The 13,999-nt window shown below is 36.4% G+C and overlaps 2 protein-coding genes across 2 annotated transcripts; both read left to right on the top strand.

Moving 5' to 3' along the window:
* The first annotated feature begins 755 nt into the window (after positions 1-755).
* Positions 756-2,090, top strand: LOC115720543 (spermidine coumaroyl-CoA acyltransferase-like). The gene has a single exon (XM_030649687.1). It carries the CDS (start codon positions 756-758, stop codon positions 2,088-2,090), a length of 1,335 nt encoding a protein of 444 aa, XP_030505547.1.
* Positions 2,091-7,901: 5,811 nt separating this feature from the next.
* On the top strand, positions 7,902-8,818 carry LOC133033992 (uncharacterized). Its single transcript, XM_061109028.1, has 2 exons — positions 7,902-8,153; positions 8,310-8,818. The coding sequence occupies exons 1-2, from the start codon at positions 8,106-8,108 to the stop codon at positions 8,574-8,576; spliced, it is 315 nt and encodes a 104-aa protein (XP_060965011.1). The 5' UTR covers positions 7,902-8,105; the 3' UTR covers positions 8,577-8,818.
* Positions 8,819-13,999: the final 5,181 nt, after the last annotated feature.

Genomic DNA, 13,999 nt, shown 5'->3' on the forward strand with positions numbered 1-13,999 from the left:
GGAAAAAAAATTTAATATCATTTTTTTTTTCAAAAATATTGGAGTGATTTTATATATTTTGAGATACAAATATAATCCATTATTATAAATAAAAATAATAAAATGTGGTGAATTGATATTCTTTGGAGTGCAAATAAAATTTACTAAAACTTTGAAAGAAAATATCATCTCTGTCCCTACATATATATAATAAATATATTTTATCTCTTGGTGACATGCAAAGAAAGTGGGGTTAGTGTCAAATGACTTGGAATCAATTTATATGTAACTAATAATCTAAGCTAGAAATAAAATTCAGTTAGTTAAGTGAAAGTGATTATCAGCCAGCCACCCACTTTCCCAGAAATGATATCCCTTGTTCAGTTTTGGTTTGTTTTTCCATCCAGTTTTGACCATAAGTACACACAAATATTTGTAAAATTTGTGATAAAAACACGTTTGAATTGACTTGTAAAACATATATACATATCTAAAATATTCTTACATAAATTCGATTATTATCTCAGTCTCTAACACAAGTCCAGTCAAATAAAGAAATCTATAGCAATACCATAACAACTAAAGCCACCAACTAAAAGGTATTATATGATTAGAATATCATATTCCCAAAACCATAGGATATATAAGAGAGGCTACTCCTCCATCCAAAACCCAAATCATTACTCATACTACTCGACCCTTCAGTACTATATATAATTGACACACATTTAATATTATAATTCTTAATTATCATCTAATTTTTAAACGCTACAGACATGTCTCCTCAACTCAACACCACTGAATTTTCGGTTGTGAAGGAGGAAGTTGAGCTTGTGAAACCATCTAAAGCCACACCTTTGGATGTTCTGTCTTTGTCCACTCTTGACAATGAGGCCAACCTCGAATGCTTCTCCAAAGCCATCTACGTATACAAGGCCCAACATGATCACACTGCTAACAGTGTTGACCCGGCTGAGATGATCAAGCAAGCTCTCTCCAAAGCTCTCGTCTATTACTACCCTCTAGCTGGGAGGCTCAAACGGTTAGACCACGACGGAAGGCTTCAGCTCACTTGTGACGCTACTGGTGTTCCCTTTTTGGTTGCCACGGCCAACTGTCGTCTTTCCTCGCTTAATTACTTAGATGACATTGATTTCGAGATGGCCAAGAATTTTGTTTTCCCTTCTCCCACAAGCGACTGCCCTTTTGTTCTACAAGTCACTCGATTTGCTTGTGGAGGTTTCACCATTGGGTTCGGAATATCTCACATGGTCTCCGATGGTTTTGGGGCTGCTCAGATCTTCAAGGCCTTGGCTGAGCTCTCCAAAGGAAAAGAACTCTCGGTGAAGCCTGTATGGGAAAGAGAAAGACTTGTGGGAACACCTATGAAGGAGCCTCTCAAGCTTAACACATGTCCTCCTGCTAAGTCACCTTACATGCCCTCTTCTGACATTGTAGATGAGATCTTTTACTTGAAGAGTGATACCATGAAGAGACTCAAAGAGGAGATCATTAATGGTGGTTCTCCAAGTAATGTTACTACGTTTGAAATACTTGCAGCCTTTGTTTGGAAAGCAAGGTTGAGAGCCTTAGAGCTCAACCATGATGGAAAAACATGTCTATACTTCGCCACAGGGCTAAGGAAGTTGATAGACCCTCCTCTACCTGAAGGGTATTATGGAAATGCATTTTTGACATCTGCAGTGGAACTCACTGGTAGAGAACTCGAAGAAAAATCTTTATCTGAAATAGTCAATATGATAAAAGAGAAGAAGAGGGACGTTTTGGACAACAACTACATCAAAAAATCTATTGATATTTGTGAAACAAAATTAGCCCACGGTGATAATCCAAAGATTAAAGCTACGGGAGCACTCATGGCATTGACTGATTGGAGGAATTTGGGGTTGGTTTCGGATGAGTTTGGATCAGGATGGAACATTGAGAATGTAACGTCGTTGCCATGGGACTGTTTTGGATCAGTAGATTTGTGCACCTTCTTGCCTGCTCCAAAATCTGATCCTTCATTGAAAGGTGGAGTTGGGATATTGGTCTCTCTTCCAAGGCTTGCCATGGCCAAGTTCAAGCAAGAAATTTATTCTCTTCACTAAATACTTTACAACTGCTACATGATTTATTGATTTTATGTTTGGTTTTTCTTTTTGTAGATTTGATGTTATTATTGTATACGATCGATTTAGAATTCATCTTTAATCTTATGGATGATTGATTATTTCTTGCACAATCTTAAAGATGATTACTGAAATAATGCACATATGATGAATAATTAATTGATTATGAATTATAACTTCGATTTATGTTGCTATCCTTATTCTCTACTTATTATTGTTTTACTTAAATTACAAAATATAAGCTATTTCTTCTCACATGTATATTACTATTAATAAATAATCAATTAATATGTGATATATATTTAGGGGTAGGATTTGGTCCCGTTATGCCAAAATAGGGAATACAATCCCTGATTGTACTGTAGCCGTTGGATTGAATTGGGGCACGATCTAATGGCTGGGGTTAAAGTAGAGGTATTTAGTGGGGGAAAAATGGTAACCGGTTTGTTTTTTTTTTTTTAAATTTTAATTAATTAATTTTTTAAAAACTGACACCGATTGACATTTGACGTTTGACGTTTGATGTACGGGTGACAGATACCAATTTTGAAAATACTCTAAATAGTGGGTTCATGGGTTATTATGGCACATTTCGTTCTTCTTCTTCTTCACATTGCCTTCTTCTTCTTCTTCTTCTTCTTCACATTTCCTTCTTCTTCTTCTTCACAGTTCCTTCTTCTTCTTCTTCACATTTTGTTGTAGTGATTAAAATTATTTTAAAGTTTGGGGGAGGAAACTGCAGTACGTTCGGAGTTACTGTACTTCGTTTTCTGGTTCTCCGGCTCCGTCTCCGACCTCGGTGTACAAGGAAGTTTCTCCGAATGTAGCAATTTTATTCTTCTTTTGCATGTTTGTTCGTTCTTTAGTTTGGGGATGTGAAAAATTGTCTAACATTGTTAAAGAAAGATTTAAACTTTTGTAAAGAGAAGTGTTGTTCTTCAACCGTGGATGTGCATTTAATTTTGTTTTTGTGTTCTATTTTTGGTTTATTGAGTAATTTTAATCCTTTGTACATGCATTAAATCTGTTTCGTGAACAAGGTTTGATTCTCAGATTTCTGAAAATCGAAGGTACATGTGTGTACCCTTTTTGTTTGTTTTTTTATTGTGAAAGTATTTTGGATTAATTTATACCCTGTGTATTAGGGGTCTTTGTTCAGAGTGTGTTAGAGTTAGTTCATCACTGTAAGTGGTTGTTATTTTTCTGTTAGTGAAGATTGCATTTAATTTTTTTTTGGTTATGGTGTGTAGTTATTATATAAAGTACTCTTCTATTGTACTCTGAATATATGCAATAATACTCAATATATTCAGTTATTGAAGATTGGATTTCATTCTCTGTTTTCACCATTGTCACTGCCATGATTCTTGAATCATGAACAGAAGGATTAACAATCCTAATACAGTGAAACAATTTTAACAAAAGAATGTAATGAAAGAAAGAAGAGCTATGTAAACATTGGTATGTACAGTGTTGCTGAAATATAATTGTTTTCGAAAATCAATTTTGTTTGGTAATTTGGTAATTTTATTGTGAAAGTATTTTGGATTCACGTGTTTGGTCATTTTGGTGTGTATTTATTTTACCTAAATGTTTTACCCTCGGCTGCCCTATATTGACCCAATTTTTTTTTTGGAAGTAAGGAAAACAATGGAATGGTGATGGCTGTCATGTCTTGAGTTAGGTAAAGAAACAATGGAATGTGATTTTTTTTTGTTATCTGTTGGGTAGTGAGTGATTGTTGTAATTTAATTACAAGTTTTAGTTTGGATTTTCCTATTGTCATAAATTCGTTATGAAAAATTTGATTGTTTAGACATAAGATTCACGAGTTAATGAGATACAGTATTGATAAAAAAAATATGGCAGTTTTGATTTTTTTTTTGTGTAAATCAATTATCGGAGAATTTATTGAAATTGGTTATGACAGTTAGTAGTTAAGCACTGTTTTGTTAATTCTGATATTAAATGTTTTCGAACTTGTTTTGTTCTCTGTTCATTATGAATTAAGAGGTACAAGGTACCGTGATTGGTTAAGCATTGTTGAGTTTTTTTTTTGGCTTTGGTCGTACAAAGAGAGGGAAACCCGTGATTATATTCATAGTACATGTCATTGACCCCTCTTGGCTCTGATCTTGATGATTTAAGTGTTAGCCAAAAAGGTTTAATTCGTGGCCAATTAAGTATTACAATTTCATGGATTTAGTAATTGTTGTTCAATTCAGTCCATTTTGTGTGTAAAAAAACTTGGATTTTACCTCATTTAATTCTTGTTTGAGAATTTTTTTTATAAGCCCGTTTAGACCTATTTCACAAATATGGTTCTGCCAAATATGGTTCTGTTCATTATTGTGTATGGCAGTTGTTGGTTAAGTTTTGTTTTGTTCATTGTTTTGGTTGTGCAAGGTGTAGATTCTTTGGAGTAGTTCATCAATTGCTTGGAAGCAAACTTTTTTGTGTGTCAAACATCATATGTTTTTATCTGATGTGCATGGTGTGTTTGAAGTTTGAATTCTGGGAATGCTTTTTGTTTCGTATAATTTTTAAGTATTGGAAATCATTTAGTTGAAAAGAGTTTCACATCATTTTAATGTACTTTAATGTGTAACATGCAAGAAGCATGAAATGTGTGTTTGAAATCTGAATTTTTTCAATGCCGAATGGTTAAGTTGATTTTATGTGATTTTAGGTGATTACAATGCACGATTTTCATTGTGTTTTGGTCAATTTTTTTTTTTTATATAGTGTATTTGCTGAAATATGTAGTCATTAACGTTTAAATTTGTTTATCTTTAATTTGGTTAGGTTCATCATACATGGCTGGGAAACGCAAAAGGAAAGGGGGAAATGAACCCGTAAAGAAGGATGTCACCCCCGAGCCGAACGATAATGCGGTTGCTTGGAGAAATTTCTTGTAAGTTTTGAATGATGGATAGTTGTTTACTCGTGTGAATGATGTTTAACATTTATTTTATTATATATTTGATTGAAATTATGTCCATATGTAGCAATGCGAACTACAAAGCCCTTCGAGCAGCTGAGAAGGGATTAACTGAGAAAGAGGTTTGATGTCACTCAATTTTTTTATGTCAATTGTCCGTAATTCATCGTAATTGTTTGACATACTTTAAGATTCTTTCCATGTACTCTGTAGTTGATGTAAGTTTGCCTCATATTACTGGCTACCGACAAATTGAAAGCAATATAAAGGTTTCACCGACGAGGAGAAGTCTGAGTGGAGAAGCTATGACCCTAACCCTACTCCCGCTAAGAAGGCGGTGCAAACAAGGGGGAGGAAACCAAAGGCAGCTGATGGCAAGGGGAAGAAAGTGGAGGTGGATGAGGAAGAGGTTGCTCCTGAAAGTGAAGAAGCATCTGTGTACGGTCGATGCTCCTTCAACCGTTTAATTAGGATTTGCAAGAACCTTAACCTGGAGCAGAAAGATGCGATCCAAAATGCTTGATTTGGATCATTCATCAGAGAGGATGCACCATACATTGACACCCGACTAGTGAGTTGGTTAATCAAACATGTTGACCCAACCACTAGCATACTGGATTTGTATGGGAGGAAAATTCACTTATCTGCTGCGATGTTCGGAGATGTTATGGGAGTGGACGACGGAGGGGATCCTGTAGTCACCGAGGGTGATAGTGACACTCGATATCTGGAGGAGATATTGAACATTGTCGAGTACACCGTGTCGTTGACAGGGTTGGAGAAATCTTTGTTGGAGTGCGTTGAGGCAGACAACCTACTTCTGATTAAATTTTCTTTGGTGGTCGTAGGTACAGTCCTTGCACCAAAAACGGGCTGCGATATCACTTCGGGGTACTTGCACTCCCTTAGGGTTACCAGGGACATTCGCCACAAGAACTGGGCAACTGCCGGGTTCAGGTATCTGATGAACTCAATTTTCAGATTCCGAAATAAGGCCACGAAGAATGTGTCTGGCTGCACCTTATTCCTCCAGGTACATTGATTTTGTTATCTTTCATTTATGTAAATGTGTTTATTAAGTTTATAATATAATATTGTGAATTATTAGTCAAATGTATTCCTAATACATTGTTTGTTTGTCACAGTTGGTGTACTTGACTCACGTGGAGTGGAACTTTGGATATGTCGACCGAACAGTGCTCCCCGTTGATTTTTGGGGTAGTAAACAATGTAAGTCCGCTTATAAATTTCTGAAAGACAATGGGGGTCCCAACAGCGACAAGGTACATCGAATTTTGGTTATAATGTGGTAATGTGATTTCAGTTGATATTAATTATTTTGGGTTTGAAAAATTAAATTTGTTTAATTTGTTATGTTTAACAGATACACTCACTTCGAATCCCGTAATACTGCTCAACTACTACTCCGACTCGGAAGGAAGAAAGAGCAGTGACCACTTTGTCAGCTCTATCAATGAGTTGAAGGAGTACTTCTCCAATGAGTTAAAGTCTCAGTTGAGATCATTTTCTTTGAAATTTATGGACAAAGGAGAAGGTGTAGGTGGTATTGACCGAGAGTTGGAGGAGGATGCTGCTGCGGAAGTGGGGAAGAAGGTGAGTGCAGCTAGGCCGTGGAGGAGTCCCCGTTGAAGTCCCCTGTCCGTTCGAAGACTAATGTTGTTGGTCTATCCGAGGAAAATGTGGTGGAATCTGTAAGTACGCCTTCACTATCTGCTACAAAATCTTTTGAAGATGAAGGTGCTGCACATAAGACCTTCGACGATGAGGACTTTGATATAGTAGAAGTGGCGTCTTTCTGGAATAAAGGCAAAGCCCTCGTCAAATCAAAGAAGACACAGTCGGAGAATGTGCCTTTAATTGAGGATGACTTCAACGATAAGGCCTACGAGCAATTTATTGAGTCGGGCAGAACATTTGTCGGGCCTTTCAAGACGAAGGAAGCGATCCCCCGTAACCAATATGGGTTTTACAAGTTTATTTTTAGCAACACATTAGATCCGGGGTAAGTAAATGTTATTTTCGTATTTCTCATTATCATATACTTGTAGAAATTTTTAATAACAGTTACATTGATTGCAATTGAATAAGATATGTGCTTGCAAAATTTCGAAAGTTTGAAGTGGATAGGAGGTGCATGGTATCGTTGCGACCCTTGCGAGAAGTTGAGGGATCCGTAAGTGTCAAAGTAGTTACTAAATATGTATCATTTATTGTACATGTGTAAATCATATTTCATTTTGTTGCAGATCATTGACTGTTTTTCTATACTAATGAACAAGTACGAACGTGATAGTCGATTAGCTGACCAACCTCGTGTTTGGTACATGCCCACTCGCATCTCGGTAATTGCTTTGCTGTACAACTTATTTTAAATTTTGTAATTCTTCAGTTTGGTTGTAATTTCTGTTACTTGACAAGATGAACAATGCTTTTGCAGCAAAAAACTCTCGGTTCGTTTAATGTGAAGAGGATTGCGAAAGACCGGGAATGGTCAAAACTGTTTTACGAAGACAACTTCCAAAAATGCGTCAAGGTACTTCATCATATACACATGGTCGTTCTTAATTGTAATTTTGAAAACTGAGATATGTTAGCGATGCATATTGGTCATTGTAGTGTCGAATATCTATATGGTCTGTAATTTCAATTTATTTTTGACTTTATTGTTCCTCTATTAAATTGTAGATGTTTGTGCCTGTGTTGACTCTAGAAGGTGCACCACATTGGTTTGGTGCCGAAGTTAATATGAAGTCCAAGGTTGTCTCATTTCTGGACTCCCGACACACCGCAATGGATGAGAAGTATCGTGTGGATGCTACGAAAGAAATGGTAAAGTTGCAAAGTTTCATTGTTTGATGTGAACTCATTCTTCATTGAATCTAACTAATTGTATACGTTTACAGTTGTCGACGTTGGACCTTTTGTTTGAGGAGAATAGGTCGAAGAATGTGACTTTCGTGGATTTCAAAATTGACAGGAAAGATCGCGGGCTTCCTCAACAAGACAATGACCGAGATTGCGGTGTATACGTAATGAAGTACATGGAGGCTGTGGCCAATGAAGAAGAAGTAGTTGATCAGGTATACCACTGTTTAGTTATTTCAGAATGTACTACGCAAGTTTGATTGAGATTAACGTTGTGTAATTTAAATTTTATTCGGTGTTGTACTGTCAAGTTGATTAGAGTTAATTACATTTTCACAAGTTTTTGTTTTTGTTTCTGTATTGTGCCACAGTTTCACCCGGTTGAGGCACGTTTGGAAATCGCTGCGAGGATCATAACTGATGAACAAAATGAAATTCGTACCAAAGTGGTTGAAGATCGTAGGGCTGCACAAGGCAGCTCATTTGCATCATCCTCGGCCCCTTTGCGTAGTCCGTCAAAGTCTCCATGCGATCCTCGGTTCAGTGCAGCGAAGTCTCGCCATACAAACATGTTTCCCCCGTCAAGAGCCTCCCCTAGGTTTCAGTCTAGCAAGGCTAAGATTTCATATGGTGAATAGTCTGTAAAAAGCACTTGTGTTATTAATAGGTTGTGTTATTAGTGTGTTGTTTAGTTTGGATTTGGGAGCATAGGTTGTGTTATTTGTGTGTTGTTTAGTTTGGATTTGGGAGCATTTGGATTTAGACATCTGTTTTTATTAGTTGACGTTTGGAACTGGTTATTATGTTGACAGACTTGTGTTTATTTTAGTTTTGAGAATATATTAACTTTGAGATTGCACCATCCTTAGCAAATCTTTGTACTCACACCATAACAACTCTTACAATGTACCCATACTTAAGAAGTACTTGATTGTACTTCACAGAAATTATTCAACCCCAAAACTTTATGATTTGTACTATACCATTAGAAATCACGACAAATGTGACTTCTTAATTTCCTTTATTTGTTTTTTTAGTTAAAAGGTGACTTCTTCTTAATTATTTGAAGGAAATCATGTTAGTTGCCAAATCTTACAAAATCTTTGTAGTCATTGAAGTTTAAACCGAATTTTCAAAACACATGTACAATAACATTACAGATAACGACAAAGGTGACTTGTTAATTATTTAAAGAAAATGATGTTAGTTACCAAATCTTACCAAATCTTTGTACTCATTCCACTTTAAACTGAGTTTTGAAAACATATTAAAATTCAGATTGAAACCATACCATATCAACTCCCATTACTTTAACCAAATGTAAATAGACAATAGCCCCCTTAAATTTGGTTTTTCATAACATAGTAATGAGGAAAAATATGGAATATAGAACATTCTCATTGCGCTACTTCACATAACAAATACGAAGATGTGAATAACATATAATTTTGCAACTTCACATTGAACCCATTGAGGAAATTTGCTACAGAAATTCGAAATGTAGAAAACATATAATTTTGAGAACGTAGTGGGTACTTTATACCAAATGTTAATTTTGAGAACGTAGTGGGTACTTCATACCAAATATAATTTTCGTCATCATCCACACGTATCTATTAAGTTCTACACAATTAAGTTAAACATTAGTTTTGAGAACATAAGATATACAAAACATACTCATTTTGTGACAACCCATATCTTTAACGCAACATAAGTTAGACAATGATGAAAAGGCAAATAAAAATGATAAAAATTAATTTTCTAATAACATTCTCATTGCGTTTCTTATCTTCTTCCAAAATCTTGATTTGGTTTCGCAATCCAGGTGTAGCATCTGTACTTCTCTTAACATGTGATTTATCGATCCAACAAAAGTAATCACATCCTCGACTTTCATCGTTCTCCTGAGTTATAAATATCCCTATTAGTTTATCATGGCCGCCTAAGTCCAGAAAACATAAATGAGAAGTACTTTTGAATCTAAAAAGACAAAACTCTTACATAGTGTGGACATCCGAAGAATCGACGACCAGGATTTGCTCTACTACTAGAAGTCCAAACATAAGCTAGATCACCACAGTAGCAATGGGGGTGTCCCTGAAGTGAATTTCTCCAAGGCGAACCACCCCCATCGAACCCGCATGAGTCTTCTCCAGCACCAGCCACCATGTTCGATGTACTATAATTTGTGAGGTATACAATTTTTTTTTTGTTGTTCTAACTATGGTGGAGATAATGTGTGTTACTCACAAGGAAAGGGGGCACCTGTTTATATATAGGCTGCTCCAAATGAGTTAGTGGTGGGAAAATGAATATATTTTTTAAAACTTTCTCACATTCACCTTTAACTTGATCAATCTTGGTGCCAAAATAAACCCCAATTTCAAAACCTAATTCGTACAACATAATAGGGCATGGCTGATTGTTTCGTTGGGAAGCGTATCATGTCATGTCACAAGCAGTCCTTTCTTTTAAAATAATATTTTAGTGCTGTGTGAATTGACAAGGTCCCTCGAGTGAACAGTGTACGTCCCATATTAACACCAAAAATCTAATATTTCAACACAATTTTTTTTTTCAATTCCAACCACAACACTAAAAATTACACCAAATATTATATTCTTTATTATTCTATTATTTTATTAATATAATAAGAATATTTTAATACTAAATATTTGTTAAATCCATTAAATAATATTAGTAAATATTAAATATTTTAATTTACATTTATTGAATTTTTTTTTTATATTTATTTTCAATCCTTATGGTATTTTTGACAAATGTTGCTCAAGTTTTGTTGTATTTGTGATAGCTTAATTATTGATAATAGTCCAAATCGTAAAAACTGTACCGCATTGCACCATTTTTCGCGGTGCGATTTCTGCGATTTTTAGTTTCGGGGTGTGAGTGCGGTTTGAGAAATTGGAAAAACCGCATGTATGGATTGGTTTAAAAAAAAAAGGTTAAAAACTACACTACCCACACTGCAAACACCCTCATATATTTTTAGCACACTTAAAAATATAAAAGTATAAACAAATACATTTATAAAAGTTTTGATTAATATTTCTTGATAATTATTTAGTTTTTTTTAATATTATATAATTATTAAAAAAGTAAAAAAAAAAAAAGGTTTAGTGTTGTCTACAGTGCCAACCTAAATATGGTGAGACACTGTAGACAAACCCAAAATTGATGTTGCAAATGCCGTCCGGTTGGACATGCTTTTAGTGTAATATCACCCTATTTTTTGGTTTATGCAGGCCCATTGGAGATGGCCTTACACTGGGATACACTTGTCTCTGTGGGACTGATACAGTGAACATCCTGTTTCTATCTCTGTCTCCATCGTGAAGCCGAAAATTACATGTCAGAATATTTTTTTAAAAATTACAATTTTTCACGAGGGGTTCGTTATGGTAACAATGTCATCCTTGTTTCAAAAATATTCGAACAGGTAACAATGAACATCCTGTTACTATCTGTATCTCTGACACACAGTAAGTACTCAGGTTACCATTGGTGTACCGGAGTCACTATCCTCCTCACGAACTCACTGAACATCCTCTCGGGCTACGGTTCTACTGAGCGGCAGTCAACCGTTCATAGTACTCACACTATTACTGGCGGTGTTTTTTGGTTAATGTGACACACAGTAAGTACTCAGGTTACCATTGGTGTACCGGAGTCACTATCCTCCACACGAACTCACTGAACATCCTCTCGGGCTAGGGTTCTACTGAGCGGCAGTCAACCGTTCATAGTACTCACACTATTACTGGCGGTGTTTTTTGGTTAATGTGACACACAGTAAGTACTCAGGTTACCATTGGTGTACCGGAGTCACTATCCTCCTCACGAACTCACTGAACATCCTCTCGGGCTAGGGTTCTACTGAGCGACAGTCAACCGTTCATAGTACTCACACTATTACTGGTGGTGTTTTTTGGTTAATGTGACACATAGTAAGTACTCAGGTTACCATTGGTGTACCGGAGTCACTATCCTCCTCACGAACTCACTGAACATCCTCTCTGGCTAGGGTTCTACCGAGCGGAACTCACCGAATCCAGTTCGACCTAGGGTTGACCGGAGTGACACTCAACCATTCGTAGTACTGACGCTGTGACTTGCGGTGTTTACGGGCCCGGTGACACAGAGAATGTAGTCAACTCATCTTTAGGGTACCACAGTCACTACTCTCCTAACAAACTCACCGAATCCAGTTCGACCTAGGATTGTACGGAGTGACACTCGACCATTCGTACTACTCACACTGTGACTTGTGGTGTTTACGGGCCCGGTGACACACAGTTGGTAGTGAAGTTAGCTTTGGGGTACCAGACTCACTACTCTCCCAACGAACTCATCGAATCCAGTTCGACCTAGGGTTGTACAGAGTGACACTCAACCATTCGTACTACTCACACTGTGACTTGCGGTGTTTACGGGCCCGGTAACACACAGTATGTAGTGAAGTTAGCTTTGGGGTACCGGAGTCACTACTCTCCTAACGAACTCACCGAATCTTGTTCGACCTACGGTTGTACGGTGTGACACTCAACCATTCGTACTACTCACACTGTGACTTGCGGTGTTTACGGGCTCGATGACACACAGTATGTAGTCAAGTTAGCTTTGGGGTACCGGACTCACTACTCTCCCAACGAACTCACCGAATCTTGTTCGACCTACGGTTGTACGGTGTGACACTCAACCATTCGTACTACTCATATTGTGACTTGCAGTGTTTACGGGCCCGATGACACACAGTATGTAGTCAAGTTAGCTTTGGGGTACCGGACTCCCTACTCTCCTAACGAACTCACCGAATCCAGTTTGACCTAGGGTTGTACAGAGTGGCACTCAACCATTCGTACTACTCACACTGTGACTTGCGGTGTTTACGGGCCCGGTGACACATAGTATGTAGTGAAGTTAGATGTGGGGTACCAGACTCACTACTCTCCCAACGAACTCACCGAATCCAGTTCGACCTAGGGTTGTACAGAGTGACATTCAACCATTCGTACTACTCACACTATGACTTGCGGTGTTTACGGGCCCAGTAATACACAGTATGTAGTCAAGTTAGCTTTGGGGTACCGGAGTCACTACGGTTGACGAAGGTTTCGGATGGGGGGAGTAGGGTGGACGGAACTACTTCCAATACGGCCACCCAAATATGTCATCCTACCGAACCTCAACCTCCCGAGTCGACAAGGCGACTGTGGAATGAGTGTTATCATATTTGACACAACAGTGCGCCAGACTCTCGAACAAAATGATACGCGGGAGGCAAATGTCAGCGTTTTTTACATTCTTAGGTCAAATTGCTTCCTCATGTAATAAGAGTCCCGATGTTATAGTATATGTACAAATTCATCTCAATACAGTGTATATTTACAGTATCAAATAATAATGATAATTAATCAATTTACGTACTAAAATAATAATGATAATTAATTGCTTCCATAATTTGTCTATTATTTGACGCTCAAACTCAAATCTGAGGATGTACATGGTTAACTGGTTTATATTATATCCACTAATAAATTATACCAAAAATTAAACAACCATATTTTACGATATCTTGTCCCAATCAATCAGATATTAATTATTAAAATCATTTTTTTTAAAGAAAACTGTACTAAAAAACTATACATACAATATTTGACGTAGATCAAAAAAATATATACTGCTATATTACTTGATTTTCTTTTTAATAAATTCTGTACTTTTATTAAGAACAGAATTAGCAGAATAAGTTAAATAATCTATTTAATTTGACAAAAACGGATAAAAATAAAATGAGATGAAAAAAAACATCAACTAACTTTGCACCCTTCGGTACACAAAAAATATACATGTATCATTTAAAAAATAGTTTATCATAATTAATTAAAAAATAATGAAGGTATCTTTATAGTAATAACATATTTCTACGTAATTATTTTTTTTAGGTTATTCAAGTAGATAGTACAACCTACTGATTTGACCATATATGGATTGATGGGAAAATATTACTAAAATATTTATTATTTTAAAATACAAAAAAAGG

This window comes from Cannabis sativa, chromosome 2 (genome assembly GCF_029168945.1).
Source record: "Cannabis sativa cultivar Pink pepper isolate KNU-18-1 chromosome 2, ASM2916894v1, whole genome shotgun sequence".
Taxonomy (NCBI): Eukaryota; Viridiplantae; Streptophyta; class Magnoliopsida; order Rosales; family Cannabaceae; genus Cannabis; species Cannabis sativa.

What these genes read in the sequence shown, in the direction of transcription:
- LOC115720543 (XM_030649687.1), top strand. Translation starts at nt 756, where the DNA reads ATGTCTCCTCAACTCAACACCACTGAATTTTCGGTTGTGAAGGAGGAA.
- LOC133033992 (XM_061109028.1), top strand. Translation starts at nt 8,106, where the DNA reads ATGAAGTACATGGAGGCTGTGGCCAATGAAGAAGAAGTAGTTGATCAG. An exon ending in AAGAAGAAGTAGTTGATCAG is followed by an intron (nt 8,154 to 8,309) that starts GTATACCACTGT and finishes ATTGTGCCACAG; the next exon opens with TTTCACCCGGTTGAGGCACG.